A 24565-nucleotide genomic window follows, 5' to 3' on the forward strand; every position below is an offset into this window, starting at 1 on the left:
AATACTTCGAGCCGATGATTCTCTTCACGAAGGCGACGAATCTTCTCGAATTTCAACAAGCTCGATCGGATAATAGGGACGTGAAGGGTGAGGAAGTCGAGAGTACTCTCGATCATGTTAAGGGTTACATGCAGGGTCGCGGGGTCACCTGTAGACGACATCTTGGATGGATATCGCAATATAGCTGAAATACTGTGCTGAAGACGCGTGAGAACCATGTTCACGAACATGAACATGAACGAGTGGACTCACATATGACAGAAGGTGGTGGTGGAAGGTAGCAGAGTGATGCAACCAGCCGCACGTTTATAACCCTGGAATGGAGACCTGTGCACAACCGGTGCACGGTCAGTGGGAGGGGTAGGGGGATTAACACCTTTACTGCTGGGTATCCGTTGCACTGATTGTGATCACTTCCACCTCTAGTATCAGTTCAGGTTAAAGCGCTCAAGGGAGAACTTCCAGGCGTATCCAAGGCACCGTGGTGATAGTCGATTGGGCTAGACGATACAATTCAACTCTTCGTGTATGCTACACAACTTGGGCACGCCGAGAGCCGCTGTAATCTGCTTCACTCTTTTGACTGAAGCAGCATATCCACGAATGCTGCAAAGCTTTCCACGACGAGATCTGGCGGGTGGTCGCCTTTATGCTCATCTCCGGCTCTATATTTGCCTGTCTTAACTAGAGGACGACCGTAAGTGTCACATTCTAGAAAGTCGCTCAAACGAAACCCACCAAGAACACGCACAAACCCGGATTCCACCGCTCCTTCTCCCAGATCCGCTCTAATATCATCTCCGACCATAGCGACTTGCTCCCCCTTCCATCCTCCTTCTCCAGGTATGCCTTCCAAACTAAGCTGATAGAACATCCTCCCGGGCTTGCCCACGATCTCTGCCTTCACCTCTGCTGCCTCTTCTAACGCGGTAATGAAAGGTCCTGGGCCCAAAGAGAGAGCACCATCCGTATCGTGGTAATATCGTGCCCGATGTGTGGCTATAAGTGCTGGAGACTTATGTCCCGCCGGTAGGGGGAGAGCGGTACTCGATCGTTCAAGCTTGAGGATCCGGAAGGCTTCGTTTAGCCGAGGGTAGGACAGTTTGGAGGGCGCAAGACCGACGACGACACAGTCGTGCTCTCCTTCCTCTGGTAGAGGGAAACTCTTCTTAGCCGACTCGGACAGGAGCAGCAGGGGGTTCCTATAACACGTTAACCATGACCACTACCACCCGCGTCGAGGGGCGGAGATAGAGCAGCCCACCGGTACCCTCTATCTTGCACTAGCTGTCGAGCAGCCATCAAGCTCGTGCTCACCTCCCTCGCCTCAACAACAAACCCGATCCTCCTCAGTCGGTCGAGCAAGTCGGCCGGTGACTCTTTCGTAGTGTTTGAGCTTGAGACATGTCAGGTTTGTAAAGCGAGAGGAACAAGCAGACGGACCATAGTCGGAAGGGTATCTTTGCTTGACGTAGCCTTTGGAGGGCAACCACCGCTCCTGGCGTTGGCTGGTCGCCGACATGTAACGTCCCGGACAGGTCGATAAGCAGCACTTTGACACCCGCCAGACTACCCCATCAGGTGAGTACGATAGGCCAACATAGGAGGTAGGGAGGGTAATGTACCTCCTACCAGAAGCATTGTCTGTCGACGCCATAGATGTCATGGCTCTTCCTAGAATCTTGACGTGGGACAGAAGCAACAGCTTCCCGGTCCCGCTTACGATTAATGCCGGGCAGAAGCTGGGGAGAAACGGGACGCCTAAAAGGGGAATCTCAGTCAGTTGGGAAGAAGCAAGGCACGAATTGAGTGATGTTTCTATGGCCGATTCAGGCACCAAAGGAACGCGTGGCTGTAATCCCTAACGACCGGTCGTCGCATCTCATCGGGGCCATTTTCAGCTTCTGACAACCCTAGGCCTTTGCGACAATCATCTAGCGCATACCATCAGCACACACATTGCAACAATGCGAGTTTGTAACATGATCGTGGGATCCAAGGCGACGGGTCGTCTATCACTGGATTGGAATGGAAGAACATTCCTTGGTTCATTAGATGTGGGATCTGTAGATATGAGCTTATGGACTGGCTGTCGCTTAGGTTCCTTAACGACCACAAGTGCTGACACACCCGTTCGAAGTTTGGGCGATGCCCCACCGGCGAGCCTGTGGGAAAAGTTTTTCATGAGAGGAGTGTAGAATGAGAACGATGGGTTTCCTCTCTGAAAGCGAGCTCAGGAACAATCAGCAGATCAAAATGTATTCAGAGAGGATAATCAGTATGGAAGGAACGGCCAGGGAACAGTTCGAGATTGCAGAGAGGAGCAGCAGACCGATGAGGTATGAAGATACAGCGGGTTATCGCGAGGCAGATGCTTTCGATCAGACAGAGAGAGGAAAGAGGAAATGACGGAGTCCCTTTGTGTATAAACGGCCCAGTGCAGCCGCAGGCTGCTCTACCACGCGATAAAAAAGGAATAATGAGAGACAGAGATGAAACGATCGGATATCAGAGAGCGACAGTAGCGTTAGCCGGGGTACCCGACCGCGGCTGAGACTCCACTTCCCTCTTGCTGTAAGTTTCCTTGTTGAACTGCGCTGAAATGGGAGAAATAGGAAGATTCGGTGGGAGTGTCGGTATCGACACTGGTGTCATAGGGTTCATAGGTGAACGCGGTGCGTGTGCTGCATGGCCTGAAATGCGTGGGGACGCAGTGTGCGGTGCAAGTCCGCCAGCGATGTCGGCGGATGAAGCACGGGAGATGTGTGATCGCAGAAGAGCAGAAATGGGCGCAGGGGCGATATCGGGGTTATTGGAGCGGGGTGCGAGAGCGAGTGGTTGAGGACGATTGGCACGACGCAGGGACTGGGAGATTGGGGGAGTGGGAAGAGCCTAGAAAAGAACCGTAATTAAGGTTTGAACGACTAATGGAGGAAGGGTCGAGCACACCTTCTCAGCAGTCTTATTCGCCTTATCGATATTGATAGACGGGAAACCTCCCGCACGCTGAAAGGACGTAAGAACACGATATGGACGACGAGCTCGGGTACTGACCCCACCATACGGCGCGAACCTGTGCCTTCCCTGGTTCTCCTTGCTGGCCAGTCCTCCGGTAGGCGACCTGCTCTTTTTCCTTTGGACGTCGCGGAGCTGACTCGGAGGGCGGGAGGGGATGACCGGGCTGGCACGCGGCGACCGAGAGGAAGTCGTGCTCCTCGTGTCCGACGCAGCGTCCTCGTCGATCACAGGTTGTGGGTTACGCCACGCGGTCGTGCCGGTGGAGGAGATGGACACGACAGGGGCAGGCTCTTCAGGATGACCGAGTGACTCCATGAGTTGAGGGAAGGAGGGAAGGGAGTCTTTCACAGCGAGCATTTATGCTTGCTGCGGGTGGAATATGACAGAAGAGAGGGAACAAGGGTAGGGCCTTAACGGGTGGCTGGCCGCGCACTGACAGGAGACTTGTATCTGTCGGAGTTTAAGAACGATACTTCCCGACGAGATGGGTCGATGAACTGAGCCGAGTTAGGAGGAGAGTGAGGAACTGAAGCTGAGTACAAATAGGAAACTGAGGAATATGAAAAGAACAAGGGGTTGAGGAGGAGGTGTAGGAGAGAGGCGTGAGGGCGCTGCTCTTTTTAGTAGATAATGTGCATCTCTGTTGCCAAGGGACCCGTCCATTGACTGCTTCCGTTCACGATCCTCCTGTGTCGCATGTCTTTCAGTGACGCCCCTTCTCTCCCCACCTGTTAACCCCGTTGCATCGTCGCCGTCTCCGTTGCGGTCGTATGCCCCAACCCCACACCCCCACTAAGACCGTTACTCATTCCGCATGACCTTTCCATGAGGACTGAGAACAACCGTAGAAGCAGAATAAATCCATCATCATCTACGTAGAACATCCATCGGAAAAACCACTATTTGTAACACATATCTGCAAAAGGAAACATAGACCAGGCGGATCGAACAGGGTCTCCAAGGCGTCGTTGCTATTCCCGGTCGTCCGCCCACATTCCAGTTGGGGCCACCGGCGCGCCGGCGCAGCAGCAACGACGAACAAAAGCGCGCTTAGCCAACAACCATCCACGCCGTCCGGGAAACTGTTGAATGAGACCAATAACAACAGAATAACACTCGCCGCTGCTGGACGCGTCCTCTAGGTAGCCAACGCCAAGAGAGACCGAGAGGACGCATCCCGCAACAGTGGTGTCTGTTCGTCGTGAAGCTGCTCTCCGACCGCTCCCTCCTCTGCCGTCTCCGTTGCGCCCTCCATGTCTGGCTTCTCCCTCGTGTGCCGGTAAAACACATAATGCTGGAGAATGAACAGCATGTCGAACAAGATGGAAAGGAATGAAAGGCCGCTGTTTCGAAGAATCAGTATGATTATCCAGATCGCGACCGGGAAACCCCTGTCTGTCGCGAAGCAGCGCAAGATCGGGACATACAATTTCACGGGGTTGCCGGTGATGGACGTCCAATCACGTGCGAGCCATGAATCTAGGAACAGCTGAGCACTGGCAATTGACTTTGTAAGGGATTCATACACAATCGGGAGCGGATAAATACACTTACAGGGAAAGCACACCACCGCTGAAGTCCTGTATCCAGGAACGAAACGTGGTCACTAAGTGATGTCATCGAGTTGGAAGGGTGACGCTCACCAGGAGGATGTTGGAGATGCTCCACCCTACTGTTGACTTGCGTTGATAATTCAACCATGCCTGCGCGACGACGTGACGATGAGCATTCATATCATTGTATACCAGTGGAAAGGGCAGCGACGATGTGCACGGACGTACCTGGGGCACATACTTGGCGATGGAGACATAGAGTTTGAAGTAACTCAAGTGGTTCAGGAACGGGAGTACCTGCTCTACCCGGCTCGCTACCAATGTCAGGTCCACGACACAGAAGGTCCCGAAAGCCAGGAGGAGGATACGGTTGAAATTGGAAAGGCGTTGGTCGGGTGCGCGCTACAGCAAGTGTATTAGAGTCGGAGATTGGTCGAAGTGGTTGTGTAGGGCGTAGACGTACCGGATACCAGAAGGTCTGCAACAAGGTGATCGTTGCGAGCGTGAATGCCTATATTCTCATTCAGGAGACACTTGGCACAATGTGGAAAGCGCGCACGTGGACAGCGAAAGCAACGTCGTTCGCCCGTACAGAACTGTCATGCCCATCGTTGTGCTCCCGATACTGCCGTCTTACTTCAGCGCTGAAGAACATTGCTGTAGTGAATACTGCATAGGACCCATGTCCGAACGAGTTGAGCCAGGTGAAGTCCATAGACAGCCCGTCCACTCTGAGCGATAGAACAGATGATTGACCTTGTTAAAGGACTTCTATTGCCGAGAGCAGGTCGTGCGCACCTCTTTCGGCGGAAGTTGAGCACCACTTGTCCGTAGAACGAGAAGCTCCATAGGAAAAAGTATGTCCATCCTATGATTATGGATAGCACTTCAAGCGGAGCAGCCATCATCAGCAATACAAACGACAGTGAGCTGACGAGAGCAAGCAGGGGAACGTCGAAGTCGCCATCATGGACGTCGGCTCAGGGGAAAGGCTGCCGTAAGTCCGACCGGCGATTGCGCGACTTTCTGTAATCCCTGAGCCGCCCATAATTTTCGCCACTCGTTCATCCAACAACACTCGCTTATCCAGCAGCACTCGTCCATCTGTCGTCTCCCACCAGTACTACTTCGATAATGGATCCCTCAGACCCCAACCGTCAAGCACGCGCTGAAGCTCATCAAGAGATGATCCAGCGTGAACGTGCGGAGCTCGAATATCTCTGCGCTGATTGTGGGGCTAAGAACCATATCGTCCCGAGGCAGCCGATCAAGTGCATGGAGTGCGGACATCGGATTATGGTGAGTTCACATCTACTGTATTACTTTAGGGCGAGAGGCTGACTGTGGATGCAGTATAAGAAGAGGACTAAGAAGGGTGAGTCAATATGATAAGATGAAATACGATCGAGCTGACCGTTGACCGATGTGTGGTATGATGACTCAGTCGTAAGTTCACATCCTTTCCTGCTTGGAAGACAGCATATCAATGCTTTCAAATAGGTTCAATTTGAAGCTCGATAGTCACTCAGACGATCTCAGTAGCCTTGATTCGTTGTCTTGCTGGAAGATGCGATCCGGCCCAAGCAGCTGCTTTCGACTCATCTTTTGTCATCGCCTCTCCCTTATGTCCAACCATGCCTGTACTCCTACCCATTGAGCTTAATGTACGAACCTTGTCTCTGAAGATTTCACTCGATATTGTGTCTCATCCATGTGCACTGAGCACTCTCTGTTCCTGCATGGTACTGGTCAACCTTGGTCTCCTGCATGGATCCTCTGAGTCCCCTCTGCTTAACTTGTCAACGGAGGTCCTGTGTAACGGCTTGCCGAACAATTGACTGAACGACTCTCTGGTACGCTTTGGATGCGATCAGACAATCTACTTAATCACTAGCCCCCGACCAAACTCCGTTTGGTCTCCGGTTGTTGAACGAGAACGACGTTGTTTGTCTCTTGCCCCGATCTGGCTTTCTGGTTTCGATCCGTTCTCCTTCCAACAAAGAGGGGATAAGCGAAGTTGTCTGTTCTCTGTATGATCAGACGACACATCGGCCAGCCCCAGTCACCCAGGATTGGCAGCGCAACCCTCTAAAGTACTGCTTTATCCACTAGGTCTCGAGATCCTGTAATTCATCCTCGCGATCTTGCCCTGTCCAACCGTGGGAACCGACACGCTCATCAAGGATAAGGGTTCCTGATCGAGCACGATCTCGGCCATATTTCAACACGAAAGGAAGTAACACCACTGCCATACTTCGAGGAATCATGATATTATGCCGTTGGCAAGAAGGATACGTGTACTTGACGCATGTGAATAATAAGACAAAAAAGTACGGTTCAGCAGTCCTTATACAGAAGGAGAATGACAGCTCAGCAGCAGACGTACTTTCTCCAGCCTGTCTTCTCGCGTGGGCCATCCTCGTTCTTCGTAGCGGCCGGGGCTTCCGACTTCGGAGCGGGAGCGGCGGCGACGGCAGGCGCGGCAGTGGTAAGCTCGAGGTCGTACCCTCCTGCCTCTTTGTGCACTTCCGCGGGGTTTTGTGCCGATGCGGGCACTTCGAGGGCAGCGACAGCAGGTGCGGGTGCAGCCGCGGATCTTAGAGCAAAAAATGCACAATTTCAACAATTTATGCATTGCGCGTTGGTCAGGACTGCGGTAGGTTCTATGCTAGGCCTGAGCTCACTGGGCGGCCTTCCCTGCAACGTAGGTGTTCACTACTCCGGCAAAGTACTTGCCCTGGTACTCGGCGACGGACTTTTCGAGATCGGTTGGTTGGCGAGCTGCATAAGATGATCAGTATACATCGGCTGAAGAGCACCGGGGGACGTACAGCCATCGCTGCTCGCCATGGTGGATGCGCCCCATGGGGAGCCGCCGTGGATCTCCTGAAGGTTGAACAGGTTCTTGTCGACATAACCGATCGGGACGTAGATGAGGCCATGATGAGCGAAGAAGGGCATCCTGTGTTCTCGTCAGTTCCGAGGGTCTGCAGTTGAAGGTCGAACTCACGTGGTAAGATGGGTCGTCTCTTGACCACCGTTCTGCGTAGCAGTGGAGACGATCGTAGCCGCGAATTTGCCCACGAGGGCACCCGTAGCCCAGAGTTGGCCAGTAGCGTCAAAGAACGCGGATGCCTGTGCGACCGCACGGCCGTAACGGGTCGGGAAAGCGAAGATGATGCCGTCGTATTCCTTCAAATCGGCGGGGGTGATGATAGGCACAGCGGCGTCCTTGGGAGGAGCGTGCATCTTCCCCAGAATCTCTTCGTTCAGCGTCTCAGGGAACTGGTAGAGCGTCACGGATGCGCCGGCGGACTTTACGCCCTCGACAGCCTTCTCCGCGAGCTGCTTGATATGCCCGTACATGCTGTATATATGCTGTTAGCTTTCCCGGCGTGGACGGGATTGACGTCCGACGCAGCGACTCACGAGTAGTAAATGACTGCGATCTTTGCGGGCATGTTGGTCGTTATTCAGGGAGGGGGATGTCTACGGTGTGGAAGGAGGAGGAAGGGGGGAGGGTTGGTGGCTTGCAAGTAGACGCCGTGCATGATATACATAGTCTCTGAGTGATGAGCAGGTGACTTGGAAGTGTAAAGTTATGGGAAGGCGTACCCCAAAGCAGCAGACGGCTTCCCGGTTAAGGCATCCAAGCCCATCAGTCTGGGTGATGACGAAACACAGCTGACGAAGGCGTGGGCGACTCCTTCCATTTTGGGTAACGTCTTCTCCCGCGTCCTATTCATCATCCCCTCAGACCACACGTTGATCGACCCAGATCGGACCCTTGAACGCTTTATAAGCCTCTGGAATACAGGCCTCCGTTCCGGATCCGGCGGAGATGGTGCTCTTGTGGAATATTTCTTCTCACGCCTGGATAGATTGATATTCTATCGATGGCGCAAGAGTGTAATTGCAAAACGGCCACGCACCAGGCGTCTAAGCAAGGTGACAGAGAACTGGACTGGCTGAGTGATGAACGATGGTGCAATGTGTGCTTTGAACTCGCACCAACCGCTTGCCATCGCCGACCCTGACATACCAGTATTGCGATCGCAATGCGTGCGAGACGTCTTTCCAAAGACCGTTCCATCCGTTGACAAGAATCGAATTATACTGTACATCAAACTCTTACAAGATCCTTTCCTTCCTTCTTCCCCATGCGCACAATCAGTAAGCGACATATGCGACACAAAGCAGGGGGAAGCCCGCCATGAGGGACATCCAGAAGACGACGTTTCCTAGCGTTTTGTTCTTCTTAATAGCAGGGAGACGACCGAGGAATATCATGGGGATCTGACACATCTGCATCATGAACAGGTACATCCTGCGCCGGGGAAGATGAGCAAGCAGCACATGAGCGAGGAGAGCGGACCGCACCGGAATTTCTTGGTCACGATTGCCATTACCAGTTCGTGCATGACAGCAGAGAGGAGGAAGGTGATCCACATAGCAGAAGACTTTGAGATCTTGTAGCTGCTGATGGTGCTCGCGTAGACGTGTCGGAGGAAGAAGGTGTGCACGGGTTTGTTCCATTTGCGCGCGAACTCGTCGAATGTTACCGAGTTCCACCTGCTGGTGGTCAGGAGGATGAATGAGGGAGAAATGTGGAAAAGGGACGGACCAGTCTTCGTAGAACTGCCGATCGGCGAAGCGCGACAGTTCTGCAAATGCATTACATATACACTCAAAGATGAGGTAGAAGAGGATGATATAACACAGCTTCGCTTGTCAGCAACGCCCAGTTAGAAATGGACAGACTCACCATAAACGGGAGTGCGAGATCAATCAAAGAGCGGAAGAACGACTGGTCGGGCCTCGGCGTCAGCGGCATGATATAATGTTCCGTCACAGTGTAGAGGAGTGTGAACGTCCCGAACGTCGCTACGGTCTTCTCGAACAGGTATGTAGGGCGTATGCGGTCCGTACGCGGGTACTCAAGTTCGTACACCAGCGTGGGAATAAGCATGTAATCCGCAAAGTTTGTGAAGGTGACGTTTGCCGGCCAGCGGATCCGGTTCAGGCCTACACTAGTAAGTTCCTGCTCAAGTGAGCCGAGCTCTTCAGCCAGCTCGGAGATTTTGTTGTTAGGATGGTCGAATAGCGGGTGCTGGTGTGATTCTATAGGAGTGAAGTACGGCTTCTTCTCCTTGATGGTTGTGTCTAGCGGGGGAGTAGCAGCGCGCGAACCGGCAGGTGTGCCTTCCACCATGGCCATAATCCTCGGTCGGAGGCCCTCGGCAATCGGGTTTCCCCCTGCGTAGCCCTTCGTCGTCGCACCCTCCGGGAGGAGCGCAGGGGTACCAATAGGGGAATCCTCAGTGCTCGTCTCTTGCTTTTCCCGTGCCTTTTGGGCTTCCTCGAGTGCGTGCTCCCAACCCTCGCTTTCGGAGACGCACAGGGCTCGAAGTTGCCGCTCTAGGGATTCGGCATGCCGGTGCACGTCAGAGAGGTAACCGTTTACCGCCAAGTAGGAGTGAACCTTCATGCACATGACCATTGCGTGCAGGGTTAGGAAGCCCGACTGGACCCAAGGCCATTGGCTGCCCTCATCTGGTCAATCCACCGCTTCCTACCAAGGAGTGCCACATACCGGTTAAACGTCCACGTGATAGCCGCGACGAGCGTGAAGACCATCCACGTATAGTGCAGAACCGCTCCAAACGGCCAGTATCTGAACCACCCTCGCTTGACGGCTTTCATGAGCAAGACGGACATGCCCGTGCTGAGGACTAGCACCCCGTCGCTCAGCGCAAGCGTCTTAGCGTCGCGCGAGAAGAGGCTGGCGAATGCGAGCGAGAGGGGGTACCCATTCTGTTCGTAACTGTTCTCTGGTCAGCATCCTCTAGGCAGCGCTCAGGATACACGCACCTGGTAATGAACGTCCTTATTATAAGCAGAAACATTGCGATCCAGAACAGGGTATAAAACCCTCTGAATTGGTCCTGCCCACTCGTCGCATTCTCCCTATCGAACGCCGATATCCTCGGTGTGAAGCTCACGACCGCGCGGAGGTGTTTGGACCCCCGTGGGCGGAAAGGCTGGACATGGATCGTACCCTCTGCAGTCTCGATCTTGCTCCCTTGGGTAGAGATGGATGCGGTTTGGACGTCCGTGTGTCCGCCATGGGGGTGGCTTGTACCGTTCATTGTTGGTGGGGAGTCGGGGACTTGGATGACGGGTACAGAGGGGAGCCTGTGATAGTCAGATGAGTTGGGAACTGTAGATGTTTGACGCACTCTTTTCCCTCCAACGGTTTGCTCATCCTTGATTCGACCTGTCGATTTCGAGATGGTGGTGCGTGCCTCTCTCTCTCGCCAGGAAACAAGAGTTATATATGTTGAAGGAAAGCAAGCGAGCGCAGCTCAAAGTAAATACTTAAGTTGAGATGATGAGCTGTGCAGTTACTGTAAAAGAAGCAAAGGAGACAAGGCCGAATCAGGGTGGCGGAGCAACGGCCGGAGATTCGGAAGTGATGACGTCGGATTGGTTGACAATAGGAAAGGGTCTCGACTCGAAACATCTTTTGGTAACGTGAGTAGAACATCTGTCAATGGCTGACTGGGCGCCTTTTTGTCAAGAAGGCACAGGGGAACGGAGATATCATCACCTGACATTGCATGGCGTTGCGGGAACTGGGGGAATACATCGGACGCCGATTCAAGGAAAGTGTACAGGCATGTATGTATACAATTATCAACAGGCAATGTACACTGCCTTTCGGTGATCGGGCAAGCCCATGTAGTTCTTTGTACGAGAACGTCATGCAGTACTGGTCAGGAGCCAGACTGGTAAAACTAAGTTGGTCTAAACATTCCAATACCCCGCATTCCAATCGCTAACCTGCAGCTAAAATTATGATTGACTTCGCACTCCTTTCCCACGATCGTTCCAGGCTCGGTACCCGCTTGTTCATCTCCTCGTTGCCCATTTGCAAACACCCGAGTGACCCTCGGGTGAAATCATGCACTATCCTGTGTTGCACCTCCCCTTTACTTTTAACGGTTCGCCCAGCCAGCCGATTCGATGATGTATCCAACCGCAAGCTTGGAGAATTCCAGCATGTGATCAAAGCTGAACTCGTCCGAAATGTCGATTCGACTAGGGATTGTCGGTAAGCCAGTCCAATCCTGATTAAATAGAGCGCTTACTCATTCGCGGTATGGCCGTGTTCCTAGCAATGCGTAGTCAGCAGTTGATATCCTATACCGGTACAACATACCTTATTCTCATTCTCCCAGGCGCTCTCTATACACAACGTCATCAATGTCCGATATCTAGGAGAGTCAATGTTGACTTGCCGAGACAGAATCCCCAACGGTAGCCGGCTTTCCTCCACGATGCGTGATCCGAGCATGCAAACCCGCATTTCGTGTCGACATATGGGATACTGCAATACATGTTGACCAAGGTTCGTATAAACTCGGCGAGGCTGGATTGATCCCAGACATACGCGTCAGCATAGAGGACGAGCCTCATCCTCAAGTTCCTCACTCGGCATCAACATAGTCGGTGATGATCCCGATTTCTTCACGCGTTCCCCGCTTGACCCACGCCGTCATATCAAACTGAATCATAGATTGGATATTGACATTTCTCTCGGCATAGGACTGAGCCACAGCCTGGGATCCGAGCAGACCGCCCTCCTGTTTCCAAATTTAGATGATGGCAGGGTATGCCACATTTGCTCACCTCCGCTGCGTACCAATGGAATTCCACGTCCTGCACCGGTGTGTAGTTGCTAGCAAGCAATCCTGAGAAAAGGAGGTAAGTCCACACGAGGAAGTTCCCTTGGAAAGACGACACACCTCTGTACGCTTCGAGGATAGTCATGGTTCCTGAACCTACAAGGAAGGTTACATCCAGCGACTCGTCCAGATCCTAACAAAGCACGCTCACCATCATCGTCTGCTCCAGGCGCAGGCAGGAAGGGGTCATAATTGGTAGAATCTAAGTGTGCGCCAATGACGACAGTGCCCTTCTCCGCCGTCGCGGCTTTAGAAGCTCCCTTGATTCGTAGGATCTACCGCACACTATGGATCAACGGTCGGTCGGTCCTCTATGCGCGAGGCTACTTACGATCGAGTTCTGCCCCCAAGGGTGTATGAATTCAGTGAGGTTAACGAGGTGCTTCAGGGAGGGTGAGGCGTATTCGGCTGTGATCTACGTATGAGCGCACAGGTGAGAGATCATATGCAACCCCAGGACTGTTACTCGCCTCACTAACTGATACGATTCAAAAGCCACTTCTGGCTCTCCTTGCCCGTCTCACTCCGATAGTCTAGAACAGGTTTAGCATCGAGCCTGAGTGTGAGGAATACAGTGGATTGTGCATACAACGGGTACGGAAACTTGTGAACTTCTGTAAGTTGCTGATCATACCATCGACCGTTAAGTTCGCGATGACGGCATTCACCAGACTTTGCTTGTCTGGTGAGGGATACGCTTTGAAGTGATATGAGTGTATAATGCAGTTGATCCGTTGACCGAGCGGTCTTACCACGGGAACGAGCGAGGGGTGTTGGAGGACGCTTGAACCACGGCGTATGGGTTCTGGGGAGAGATCACTCAAGCGCATGAGCTTGATTTGGGGTTGAAGACTCACATATCAAAGAACTACGCAGTACGGGATCTGCAGGTGAGCGGAGGATGTATATGTTCGTTGAACGCTCACTTGACGGCCCGAGGCTTTCGCTCGGATCTGGCAGGCGCATGGTCAGTGGGTTCAACAACAGAGGACGAAACACAACGGCGCACCTTGTCCCGTTCCGTTATCCACATAGGCTCCTCATCCTCGGCGAACTGAACAAGTCTCTGCTCGTTCAGGTCCAACGTGAAGCCTTCAGGGACGGAAGAGAGTAGCTTCTGGCTAGCTAATGCCAGTATCGCGGCGCACAGAATTGGAAGTCGACGCATGTTGAGAGAGAACTTGTGCATTCGAGTGAGCGCTGGATGTGCGGGGTTTAGCAATCCCAGTGGCGAGGATGACGACTTGCGCAGCGAGCATGTCGAGATGAGGTCAAGTCTGTCGCAGCCGGTTCTAACATTCCAATGTACATTCCAGTCGCATAGTTGTCTACATCATCGTATCAATTTGGCCTTGCTCTTGCATGATCACGAATTTCCATTGCAGAAATGTCCGACCTCATAGAAGAAAGTAGACAATAAACAACCATATGGTATTCGGTTCCGGAGTGTTCTTATTACGACTTGCAACATCGTGGCATCAGGGACTAACCAACATTGATTGTTCACTTCGGCGTCTAATATCCCTTATACCCTCTGATTTGCTTTATTCCCCCCCGTACTGCTTGATATACAACGTTCACCTACTGTCAACTGCAATTACCATAACTGGAAATATCTGTACAATCTTCTGGGAAATATCTGCGTTGTCAGGGAGGGGAAAGGCGTGCGAGGGGTGAGGCTGCCTGCCTACTTCGATTCACGCTCAACCTCGCGTATCACAACTCGTGAAGAGACGTATGCGACGCCTTTCCTCTGCGGTATACACCTTCCCTCACTTTACCCTCTTCTCCTCTCCCTTTAACCCTTCATAACAAACCACCATGTTCTCCCGTGCACGTCGGCGTCAAACAGCAGACTACGAACGTCCTGAGCCGGTGCATTTCAACGACCCAGAGGATATCGCAGCCATCCGTTCCATACACTCCGGCCATCATTTTCTAGGACGTCAACAAGGCAGCGTTCGACCGTCATTCGATTCTCAGCGAGATCCCATAGCCGTCGCCCCCGCTTTTGAGCCGAGTCACTTTCTCGATCCCGCACCAGAGCCTACAGAGCGCAGAGGATGGTTCTCCCGCTTGCGGCGGCCTGCTGCTGCGCGCACTGCCCCACCCCCGACGCGTCCTGAACCCCCAGACGATGTCGTACCCATGACACCTATCGCCGGGCAGCCGCAAGGAAAGCCCACACCTCTTCGCAAGAGCAGGAAGCGGTTCTCCCTCGAAGAGGACGATCCGTTTTGCCCTCGAGCAGGCGTGTCTGCTGAAGACGCGGAAGCGATGCGCTACGAAGCTGGACCGAGCGGAGTCCCTCATTCCGACAAGGGCAGCGTGAGGCAGGGGAGTGCGAGGGAGGAAGTACGCTCGCAGCGCTCGATGGCTAGGAGCCAGAGGTCGGACCCGCATGCGCAAGGTTTCGCATATGCACAGTTTAGTGAGGAACATCATCCAGCGGCAGCGGAATACCCGCCTATTTCGCAGATGGACAGAGGGTTCCAGAGGATCAGCGGGGGGAAACTGACCAAGAGAGGGAGGAGGAACACTTTGGTACGTTGCTTTCTCCTGCGTTCTTTTCTGCATGCTGAACATGCATCCAGGAAGGCTCCGAAGGTGCACCAGACCTGTCAGCCTACATGCCCGCCCAATCCGAGCGCAATCTCCCGCCAACAACCGACGCGCCTCGAAGGCGGCTCTTCTCCCTCGGACGGCGGAAGTCCACCACCGGCCCTGCACCTGCACCCGCGCCCGCGCCCGCACCTGCACCTGTACCTCCTCCCAAATCCGCCTCTGTCCGATCGGTGCGCAGCGAAGGCCCCCCTGTGCCGGCACACGATGCTCCCCTTCCTTCTTCCCCTGGTTCCCCAGGCCCGGGTAGCATGCACGAGCAGCCTTTCCCACTCGTCGTCGCCCGGGAGCTGACCGCCTCCCCCGCCCACTCCCGCACAGCTAGTCTCCCCGACCGCCGAATCTCAGACCCGCGCAGCGCCGGCTCCGGGGGCACGCGCCGTTCCTCCCGGCGAGTATCGGACGTGCCCTTCCCCGGCCAGCCCCCAGCAGGCTACTACCCAGAGATGTACCACGACCAGACTGTCTTCCAGGAAAGCGCGAGCATTGCCCCGACGATGTCTCGCGGCCCGCCGTCGTTGCAGGAACAACGACAGCTACAGAGGAACGTGCTTTCTCGTCGGTCGGCGAGGAGGAGCACTAGAAGCGGGAGCGTGATGGGTTCTGAAGGGGAACGGAGTGGGAGTGTGCGGCCGGAACAGGGTCATCCGCCGGGGAGCACGCAGGGGAGTGTGCATGGACCGACTATACATTCCCCTGAGGGCACGCCGGGGGAGGCGAGGGACCCGTTTGATCGACCAATGCCTGTGACGGAGGGGCCGCAGAGGAGGAGAGTGCTTAGGTTCTTGCCCCCTTTTGGGAGGAGAGAGGTATGTTCCAGTTCAGGTTGATGAGCACGTGCTGATACATTTGACAGACGTTGCAGTCCCCTATTGAAGAACGGTCGGAGGGCACATGGGAGCAGTCTCCGAGCGAGGAAACTCGCCCACGCAGGCCGAGTCTCCTGGGGAGGATGATGAGGCGGCGATCTGTACGCTGATTTCATTTTATATTCTACTGCGACTGACAGCGCTAGACTGAGGGCCCGAGCGTACACGAAGCAGAAGTTCCTGCAAGCGAGGGCGACCAGCATTCGCAGAAAGGCACGCGTGGAAGGAGGAGCAGTCTCCTCCGGACCTTTACTCGCAGGGTTAATGTCAGTCTCCCAATCCCTCTATTGACGAAAGCGGCAAGCGCGCTTCTTTATCCGGTAACTGACTGTCCTTGAAGGACGGCCCAACCGAAGTCATTGGTGACTCACCGATGTCGCCCGAGATGGGTTCCCAGCACGCCGGGAGCTCGCACCAAGGCAGTCGGGGGCGGAAGAACAGTCTTTTAGGCTTATTCAGGCGCAGTTCTAGGGAAGAGGTAAGCCACCACAGTCATGCCATTGTCTTTGTCTTTGTCCTTCCACACATGTTCTTGCGTCTTCCTATCACTCTTGCGGTAACCACGTGGTCGCCGCATGCCATCAAAATTTCCGTATTAATGGTTATTTCAGCCACACGAGGAGGCACCTCTTGCCACGTACGGCTACGATATCCCAGGCAGCGTACAAGACGAAAGCAGTCACACGGGCACGCAGCGCTCGCGCTCATCCAAACGACGCAGAGGTAGCTTACTGTCACGCTTGAGAGGCAATAGGATGGTTGGTCGTTATTTCGTATTGGTCCTGAGCTGGCACTGACTGCTGGCATAGGAGGAAGATGATGCTGGAGCGCCTGTCGACGACCAGGGGTTGCATGACGAGGGGATGCATGGTACGGAGGGACCGCATGAGTTTGGCGGAGACGAGCACATGCCCGAGGACATGCATTTCGAGCCCGCGGTGCGCTGGATCCTCCTCCTCTGATGCTCTATGACTCACCCTCATACAGGGCGATGAACATCCAGCGTATCCGGTGGAGGGCATGCAGGAGCACTCGGGCTGGGGGGAGCCGACGGACATGCCTTCCCAGCCAGAGTGGCACGAACAGGAGGCGATGGCCGACGCGCCAACTACTCAGGAGCCAGAGGGCATCCCAGTTATCGCTCGTGCCGTCCCGGCCGAGAGCTCCGTACGCCCCTCCTCTCTAGATCTCATCCCAGCCATACTGACGCAGCCTGCAGGCAGCAGCAGCCGCACCGCCCGAACCGCTGTACTACCAAGTCCCGCCACTCGATCCTGGGGCACCTGTGGTGGACGCAACGACGTTTGGGATGTCCACGCCCGGCACGCGTATCAAGAAGGAAGCGTTGTTCGACGGGGCTCTCGTGCTATATGTTGACGAGGAGGCGAAGGTCGATGTGCGTCGTCTCCCACCCCGTAGACAGAGCAGGATACTGAAAGGACTTGTTATAGGTTGGTAGGCTCACGCCTGACGGACAGGTCGAGTTCGACACTCCCGTACCCGAAGGTTGGAAGATAGATGCCATAATCACCTTCCCTGCCGGGCTCGCTCTCAACCCTGCATGACCAGGCAGTGTCTGCGACGTACATTTTGTACAATACTGTACATATTGGCACTCGATGCGCCACGAGTCCGCGCTGTTTCGTCTGCCTGGGAACGGCGTGAATGTATATAAATCTGGTTCCTAGTGCCTGAGCTGTTGCACGTTGTTGTCGTTTACATAAGAATGTCTGTTGTAGCAGTGCAATCCCATGAATCAAATCGATGCAATCAATGCAACCCATTCAATCAAGTTGACTTTTTTCACACGCGGTCTTATCGTTTCAGCCACCGTACTCAGCAAAAAGAAATGTGATAACAGTGTTGTGCATCAAAAACAGGCAGTAGGGTATGTGCAGCAGTGCAGGTCAAGACAATGCAATGCCTGCTCGGTTGCTAGCACCGGCAGTGTGATGTATTGTGTAGTCGTAAAAGTGGGTAATACGAGATGAGTGGACAGGACAAGACAAAGATGAACGCGATCCGATCAAGGACCGCTCCTTCCCCCAGTCCTGGTACGGTCTCGGACTCTCCAACATGCAAGAATTCTAACCAATCCAACGGAAGTTACGATTGTGCTTTAGGTGCAAAACGGGTAACCGGCACGGCCGGTACACGAACAGTGTGAAATTTCCAAATTGAGGGGGGAAGGGGGGAATGCCAGGCTGGATGATGAAGGGAGAACGAAGGGGAGTAGTCGTTCGGGTATATTGAGCGGATTGTGCGTGCTCAGCGCGTGTGACGCGTCTAGCTGAAGACGTACTGGTCGCCGAGCGCCGACAGGGACCCATCCTGGTTCATCAGGCCATCCGCGGGGTTCACACCCTCTGCATAGCACAATCAGAATCGTCATTGTGGGGATGTGGGGAAAGGCACTTACGCATATCGCGCATCATGCCGAACCAGAAGTGGTACTCAACGAAGTCTTGCGAATCGAGCCAGCTAACGGTCTGTGACATGAAGCCGGGGACGTCGTCGCACTGGGGCCCGCCATTGAAGTTCTGGCAAGCGAACTCGGTGACCCAGATGTTCCGGTTGAAGGTGGTGTGCCAGAGGTTGACGTAGGTCTGGAAGTCACCAGCGTCAGTACCGTAATAATGCAGGCACATGAAGTCGATCTACACCAGAGAGGGTCAGTACAACACTGACAAGTGGGGGGCGTGACATACTGTGCAGTCTGGGCAAGCTGACATGAAAGTGTTGGTCCAGTCCATGCCATTGGGGTTTGACGAGGTGGCAGCAGAACCGAGGCGGTAACCGTGCTGGTCCTTCAGCCACTGCATGTTGTTACGCCAGTAGGGGACAGCGCTGTTGGGGTCGATGTTAGACTGGCCGGACTCATTGGGCTCGTTGAAGAAGAGAGCAACATTGGCGCCAGCGTTGAGGATGTTCGCGGACCATTCGTCGGCCTTGTCCGGACCCCAGAAAATGGGGGCGAAGGACATCTTGCCACCGCTGTTGACCGGCCAAACCGACCAGGTGTGATAGTACAGGCAGTTCCCGTGGTCAGTCAGAATGGTTCCATCGTCACCGTTAGGCCAGCCAAGACCACACTTTTCGCCGCCCGAAGAGGCGGGACCCTGGGGAGTAGACACAGGTGCAGGTGCAACGGATGTGCTTGAAGGCTGGCTATCGTCGGTGCTGCTGGTAGGCTGGGTCGAATCACTGGTAGAGCTGGAAGAGGCCGCAGCAGACTTGGGCGTGCAGTTGCCGCGCTTCTTGTGGGCACTGCGAGCCATGGCTTCTTGGCCTGAAGCCGAGACAAGGAGGGCAAGGGAGATGAGGGAGATGAGAAGAGAAAGGCGAGCCATTGTTTATGTGTTGTGGGGTGTAAAAACGCGTTGGAAGCGGCGGAAATGACCGTGTTGATATAAACGAGTGGGTTTGAACAAATGAGAGTGACTACGCCGTCCAAAAGCGGGCAGAAAGCGGGTGGATGGCGAGGAGGACGAGGAGGACGTCGAGGAGAGAGTGAGAGACGATGAGGGGGGGGGGGAGTGAAGAAAAGAAAGAAGGAAACAAGGTGAAGAGGAAACATGGTTGTGCGTTGGGTTAATTTGGCGCCGCCAAGGTGGTTGCGAAGGGTTTCCAAACGAAAGAATTACTTCCGGTGCTTCCGCGTGATTCAGCGATGTATTAATTGTCCCTGTCCTTTCAACCGTGTTACCATACTGCACATCCATTCGTCACTTTGCCTAGCCTTTTATTATACACCAAATAACAACCACTTTCACTCACCTCGTAATATCGCGCAGTCTTTTTCTCACTTTTGTTTACATTATGAGCAATACTACTCATAACCGTACCTGAATTAAACAGAACCCTTACAATCCTTGCACGAAGAGTGCCCCTTCCTTCCGGGACCGTCTGCCCCATTCAATGGATCCAAACCATCGTATCCAGGAAACGCCAAGTGTTACGTGTTCCGATTTCTATTCTCACCTTGCGACTTGCCAGCGCGCGTCGCCCTTCGTGTGAAGCGGGTGCACTTTGCGCAGCAACTGGTTCTTGGTTTACTTATTTGGCGCCTCGCTATTCTTGGCTGCCCTTCTCTTTTTCCATGCGCGTCCAGCAGACGCGTCGCGTTCTTCTACGTTTCTACAGTTTGCGGGGGTCGTGTTGATCTTGAAATTATGCAAAATTAGTCCCTTTCTAGTATACCTGTTTGTACATCGTATCGTCCGCCCCAATGCAACGTGTTCTCGGTGTCAGTAATGAGTCAAGAACTTTCGCGTGGTATCATGAAAATATCCTGACTAGTAATTTACTGTAAATATTTCAAGTCCATGCTGCGCAACCCTTTTGACTGACATCCAGGCGAGCAATTCATCTTCAGTATAAACCAGGCTCTGCTAGAACATTCGGCGCTCCATTACCGCTCCACGGCAGCTGTTAAAGCACCTGCGGAATTAATGCCTTGTGAGCGGCCTTTAGAGTACGTTGGTTATTATTCCCGCACAGTCAAGCTCCTGTAATTAGAAATTTATCCGACTACCGCTCCCACCTTTTTGTCCGAGGCTTACGACGATCGACGAAGGACACATCGACGTCATACCTCAATACTACGCGTGTCCATGATGGTAAGCATTATCGGTGACTATACAGTCACCAATTGTCAAGCCCGTAATCGGGCCCAACCGTATCACGCGGACATCGAAACGCTAGGGGGGCGGGAGAGGTCGCGTGCCGCTGCGTTCTGACACAAGATGAGTCCGTACCATCCCCCTACAACTCATAAGGGGCCAGACACGTAAGGACGGAGTACAGCATAGGATTTAAAAAATGCATTAGATAGGAGTAGATTCTTCTAGACAAAGACCAAGTCGCGCTTCTTGGTGCGTGTTGCAAGCCTGTTTTGCGGCTGGGCCTGTCCTGTCGTCTGGCTCCGCGCGGCCCTGAAGTAAAAGTCGGACGCATCGCCACTTTGACCGACCATCGTTCTGACCATTAACCACCACCATCAAGAGAGAACGAGCGCAAGCATCCAACGCCGTCCTCGACGTTCAAAACCAAGCAACCCCCTACCGGCCTATCAAACGCACGCCTCGTCTCCGGTCAATACCCGCACAATGTCTGAGCCTACTGCCGCCGCTCCGCAGCTCGCATCCGCCCCCAAGGACGCTGTGCCCGCTCCGACCGACGCGGTCAAGCCTCAGGAGAACGTAGAAGTGAAGGTCAACGGCGCCAACGGCGCCGCTGTAGAGGAGCCTGCCGGCCCCAAGGTGTGTAATTTTTGTGCGCATATATGCGCCGTCTTCCTTACCTCGTCATCGCGTTTCGGCTGAACGCGTTGTTGCATAGGTTTTCGCCGGCAACCTCGCCTACATCACCTCTGAGGAAGGTCTACGCGGCTTCTTCAAAGAGTTCGAGGCAGATATGTACGTATATGCGCGCATATATGCATATTTCTGAGCATCGATGATACTGACTCTAATCTCCGATCAGTCTCCATGTCAACCTTGTCCACCGTGGCCCTCGCCCGGCCGGTTACGCCTTCGTGACGTTCTCTGCCCTAGAGCGTGCTGAAGTCGCCGTCACGGCTCTCAACGACAAGGAGCTCGACGGCCGCAAAGTTGCCGTCCAGATCGCCAAGCCCGTAGAGGAAAAAGAGAAAAAGCCCAAGAAGAAGAGGACGAGGGTAGCTCCTAAGCGGGTTGGCGAGGTCACTGAGGAGGAAGCGGAGGGTGAAGGTGCGGCTGAGCCAGCACCTGCCACCCACGCTAGGATCGACGTGCCAGAAACCGTCGCTGCCGATGCCAAGGAGGCGCCCAAGAAAAAGAAGCCGGCTGTGAGTCAGAATAACACTACTGCCATTCCCGATTAACGTTCTTCCGCAGCGCAAGCCCAAGCCGGCTCGTCGTGCCAAGGCCAATGGTGACGCTGCTCCGGGAGAGGCCACCGAGGGCGCAAAGGCCCCAGCTACCAAGGCTGCGCAGCCTGCCCCTGAGAGCGACGAGAAGGCCACCCGTGTCAAGAAGCCTCGTGCTCCTCCCCGCCCTCGTCGTCCTGCTGGAACGGACCCTGTCGGCACCCTTTCGCCCAACATGCTCTTCGTCGCCAACCTGCCGTTCACGGTGACGGACCAGACGCTCGCGGAGATGTTTACCTCCGCCGGCATCAACATCGTCTCTGCTCGCATTGTCAGGCGCCGTTGGCCCCCTCGCAGGAGCAAGGGCTACGGCTTCGTTGACGTCGGTGACGAAGCCGCGCAGAAGAAGGGTATTGAAGCGGTCAATGGGAAACAGTTCGAGGGGAGGGAAGTCGCCGTCAAGGTGGCTGTGAACACCCAATTGGAGGATGCGGAGAAGGAGGAAGCTGCTCAGGAGGGAAGCAGCCCGGAGGCGACTGTGCTGGCTACGTGAAGGGAATGAGGGTCAAAATACCCTTGCAATGTGCGTGTCCGCTCATTCTTTCCAAGCCAGCCCCACCCTATGTCTATCGTTTGCGTTCGTCTCGCGCCGTGATCCCCCTTCACTCGTTTCATGCTTCGATACTCTAGTCGTTCCAGCCCTGTGTTGTTAGTCAGTCACATTCATTATCCATTGCACAAACGATGCCATCGCAACTCTTCGTTGCAGTCGTCCCACCTGCCACTGGACCCTGTGAGAAGCACCGCTTTATACCTCGTTGTCTTTCCCGTTTGGGCAAGCAAGCAGTTTTTGTCACCTAAGTATCCCGCGGATCCCAGCACACTGCGGGCCGCTCGGCCGCCATTGTTCGCCAAGAGGGTGCCAAGCTGGATGTTTATGTTTTCTTTAGACTTGTGGGCACACCATTGAGGATGACTTCTGATCGGTTAGAGGGGTAAAGCTCGAGAAGGGAAGCTAATTTCGTCCGAGCGCCAGAACACATCATGGGCGAATCCACTCTGCTGATGCCGGATAAGGCGTTCTGATGCAAGTGATTGTGGTCTTCTTCCCCACTGGCTCCTATCAAAAGCCCCCCCAGAGTGAGGACTGTGACGCCACGAAGGGCGATTTCGTAAGTTGGGGGCTAGAACATGCACTGAGTCGCTACCACTTTTCCGCCGAAGACCGGCGCGACGCGTGAACAAAGGGTGTTATAGCCACGTTTCTCTCAACAACAGCCCGAGACAAGGCTCGGATTCTCGTGAACATGAGACCACGTGGGCGTTTCCAAGGGGAGTGCAGGGACAAAACGGCCTGAATTCCGGAATCGACTACATACAAGGCACAGGCTAAGGATCTCAAATGGAATACGGCAAATGTTCGTGCATTTTTGGATGGTACCGGTGAATGCTCTATCCTCCGGACAAAGGTGACGCGTACGTGAAGGAACAGTACTGAGGCGTGAACAAAGGAGTGCGTCTACATGTAACCCAGCTACAACTACGGAGTGGTAAGTTACGTCACTCGGAAGAAAGCTAACTATATGCGCACCCCCCGCTGGATGGAAAACCGATACAGCATAGCGGTGATGACGATCATGTCCATCTATGTGCGTATATGTTTCAGATGCGATCGGCGGGTTGTTACGCAACATACCAGAGGAGGGTGAAGCACAATGCCACCGTCCTTCGGGACGATATGCAGTTCTCCACAGACTTCTTGTCCCATGTATCGCAGAGTTGACTTCACCATGCGATAGAAAGCAATTTTGAAGCCAGTCGGATCTAAAAGGTGCAGTTCTCCATTAGGTGCCGTGGTCCACATGTACTGTTCGACAAATTAACTTAGTTAGGTTGCCAATACTGGTTGTCAAACTCACGATGTATCCATCGGGTCCTGTGAAAAGCCGGTCCCTGTGAGTCAGAGTCAGGCGCCTATTTTGAGGTATACAGTGATGATACACAACCATTCTCCATAGCCTTCTCTGCGCATCATATCGGCCATTGGCATGGAAAGGCGACCCATTACGGCACGGCCCCAGCCATCGTTGCCGCTCCATTCAAGTCGAGCGATACGATCCTCCTTGTTATTTCGGATGCCCTTCAGGATGGTAGTGATAACCTCGCCGGTGTGATCCTCCGTAATGAAGCGATAAGTCATTGCATAGCTGGACGGGAACAGGGCCGAGTCACGAGGATCACGGGAGGTCCTAAAACGTAGCCACCGGTCAACTCGAGTCAACAACAGTAGAACCACATTATTATTCACCAGTTAAAGGTTGTAGGTATACCAGTCATGGCGATAAGTGTTGTAACAAGGAGTGAGCTGGATCTGAATGGGGAGCGACGAGACACAAAGATAGAAGATATGTTGCTGTTGACTGTCTGACAAGGTTATATCACCTGTTATATACCTTCCCATAGGGTGTCGCAGGGTGTCACAGTCAAGGAATTCGCCATGCTGCTGTCTTCCAGGTGCCACTTATTCTTCTCGTGGCCTTCCAAGTTGGGAACTTGCGAGTTGACACCGCCACTTTGTTTCATGCTCTCCCCACACGCCGTCAACTGGCAGGGGACAGCGGACACCGAGGGGTTAGCGGTAGTCAGTACGCGTGGCCACCCAGCTAGAGAGGCCAGACTTCTGCATGGCGAATGGAGGGGAAGGTGGATGAGCGTACAAAAGGCAAACGCCCCGGACTTATACCGCTCGTAGGCCTGACGATCGAACTCGAATCGCAGCATGCGTTACACCAAAACCCGCTTCAAGAAACGGATTAGCCACGGGAATCGGGGCGATGTATGCGATTATGGTTCCTTGGCAACGTGGGCGAAGCGCAGAGTGTCGGGATCCGTTGATGGCCGCTCGGC

General features: G+C 54.0%; 11 protein-coding genes across 11 annotated transcripts; 3 read left to right on the forward strand and 8 right to left on the reverse strand.

The window, feature by feature from the left end:
• Positions 1-571: 571 nt before the first annotated feature.
• Positions 572-1657, reverse strand: DACRYDRAFT_111642 (uncharacterized protein; the record flags this gene model as incomplete). Its single annotated transcript, XM_040769272.1, has 5 exons — positions 572-684; positions 739-1202; positions 1265-1396; positions 1444-1569; positions 1626-1657. The coding sequence occupies 5 exons, from the start codon at positions 1655-1657 to the stop codon at positions 572-574; spliced, it is 867 nt and encodes a 288-aa protein (XP_040624497.1).
• Positions 1658-2251: 594 nt separating this feature from the next.
• On the reverse strand, positions 2252-3550 carry DACRYDRAFT_24980 (uncharacterized protein). The gene is made up of 3 exons (XM_040773946.1): positions 3055-3550; positions 2950-3006; positions 2252-2892 (listed from the first exon to the last, which is right to left on the reverse strand). The coding sequence occupies exons 1-3, from the start codon at positions 3373-3375 to the stop codon at positions 2509-2511; spliced, it is 762 nt and encodes a 253-aa protein (XP_040624498.1). The 5' UTR covers positions 3376-3550; the 3' UTR covers positions 2252-2508.
• Positions 3551-3887: 337 nt separating this feature from the next.
• On the reverse strand, positions 3888-5550 carry DACRYDRAFT_24981 (cystinosin). Its single transcript, XM_040773947.1, has 8 exons — positions 5370-5550; positions 5131-5302; positions 5035-5082; positions 4800-4973; positions 4662-4721; positions 4573-4598; positions 4446-4514; positions 3888-4361 (listed from the first exon to the last, which is right to left on the reverse strand). Exons 1-8 carry the CDS (start codon positions 5477-5479, stop codon positions 4157-4159), a joined length of 864 nt encoding a protein of 287 aa, XP_040624499.1. The 5' UTR covers positions 5480-5550; the 3' UTR covers positions 3888-4156.
• Positions 5551-5756: 206 nt separating this feature from the next.
• On the forward strand, positions 5757-5960 carry DACRYDRAFT_58737 (uncharacterized protein; the record flags this gene model as incomplete). The annotated part of the gene is made up of 2 exons (XM_040775515.1): positions 5757-5870; positions 5925-5960. 2 exons carry the CDS (start codon positions 5757-5759, stop codon positions 5958-5960), a joined length of 150 nt encoding a protein of 49 aa, XP_040624500.1.
• Positions 5961-6941: 981 nt separating this feature from the next.
• Positions 6942-8032, reverse strand: DACRYDRAFT_111646 (uncharacterized protein; the record flags this gene model as incomplete). Its single annotated transcript, XM_040769273.1, has 5 exons — positions 6942-7167; positions 7256-7352; positions 7403-7533; positions 7582-7938; positions 8001-8032. The coding sequence occupies 5 exons, from the start codon at positions 8030-8032 to the stop codon at positions 6942-6944; spliced, it is 843 nt and encodes a 280-aa protein (XP_040624646.1).
• A 709-nt stretch (positions 8033-8741) lies between these two features.
• On the reverse strand, positions 8742-10720 carry DACRYDRAFT_58969 (MBOAT-domain-containing protein; the record flags this gene model as incomplete). The annotated part of the gene is made up of 6 exons (XM_040775528.1): positions 8742-8898; positions 8952-9143; positions 9196-9293; positions 9337-10114; positions 10165-10395; positions 10443-10720. 6 exons carry the CDS (start codon positions 10718-10720, stop codon positions 8742-8744), a joined length of 1734 nt encoding a protein of 577 aa, XP_040624501.1.
• An 849-nt stretch (positions 10721-11569) lies between these two features.
• Positions 11570-13149, reverse strand: DACRYDRAFT_58896 (Zn-dependent exopeptidase; the record flags this gene model as incomplete). The annotated part of the gene is made up of 9 exons (XM_040775526.1): positions 11570-11717; positions 11869-12003; positions 12066-12217; positions 12264-12325; positions 12380-12415; positions 12471-12594; positions 12651-12727; positions 12799-12852; positions 12909-13149. The coding sequence occupies 9 exons, from the start codon at positions 13147-13149 to the stop codon at positions 11570-11572; spliced, it is 1029 nt and encodes a 342-aa protein (XP_040624502.1).
• Positions 13150-14173: 1024 nt separating this feature from the next.
• DACRYDRAFT_24985 (uncharacterized protein) lies at positions 14174-17581 on the forward strand. The gene is made up of 10 exons (XM_040773948.1): positions 14174-14863; positions 14914-15750; positions 15798-15911; positions 15957-16076; positions 16151-16288; positions 16422-16568; positions 16620-16748; positions 16798-16977; positions 17030-17206; positions 17262-17581. Exons 1-10 carry the CDS (start codon positions 14468-14470, stop codon positions 17373-17375), a joined length of 2352 nt encoding a protein of 783 aa, XP_040624503.1. The 5' UTR covers positions 14174-14467; the 3' UTR covers positions 17376-17581.
• A 75-nt stretch (positions 17582-17656) lies between these two features.
• On the reverse strand, positions 17657-19325 carry DACRYDRAFT_24986 (uncharacterized protein). Its single transcript, XM_040773949.1, has 3 exons — positions 18519-19325; positions 18230-18467; positions 17657-18176 (listed from the first exon to the last, which is right to left on the reverse strand). Exons 1-3 carry the CDS (start codon positions 19158-19160, stop codon positions 18097-18099), a joined length of 960 nt encoding a protein of 319 aa, XP_040624504.1. The 5' UTR covers positions 19161-19325; the 3' UTR covers positions 17657-18096.
• Positions 19326-20918: 1593 nt separating this feature from the next.
• DACRYDRAFT_111651 (uncharacterized protein) lies at positions 20919-22211 on the forward strand (the record flags this gene model as incomplete). Its single annotated transcript, XM_040769274.1, has 4 exons — positions 20919-21071; positions 21151-21227; positions 21295-21637; positions 21687-22211. The coding sequence occupies 4 exons, from the start codon at positions 20919-20921 to the stop codon at positions 22209-22211; spliced, it is 1098 nt and encodes a 365-aa protein (XP_040624505.1).
• Positions 22212-23090: 879 nt separating this feature from the next.
• On the reverse strand, positions 23091-24026 carry DACRYDRAFT_24987 (uncharacterized protein). The gene is made up of 6 exons (XM_040773950.1): positions 23967-24026; positions 23665-23907; positions 23578-23611; positions 23355-23525; positions 23250-23303; positions 23091-23198 (listed from the first exon to the last, which is right to left on the reverse strand). The coding sequence occupies exons 1-6, from the start codon at positions 23993-23995 to the stop codon at positions 23193-23195; spliced, it is 537 nt and encodes a 178-aa protein (XP_040624506.1). The 5' UTR covers positions 23996-24026; the 3' UTR covers positions 23091-23192.
• Positions 24027-24565: the final 539 nt, after the last annotated feature.

This window comes from Dacryopinax primogenitus (assembly GCF_000292625.1).
Source record: "Dacryopinax primogenitus strain DJM-731 SS1 chromosome Unknown DACRYscaffold_22, whole genome shotgun sequence".
Taxonomy (NCBI): Eukaryota; Fungi; Basidiomycota; class Dacrymycetes; order Dacrymycetales; family Dacrymycetaceae; genus Dacryopinax; species Dacryopinax primogenitus.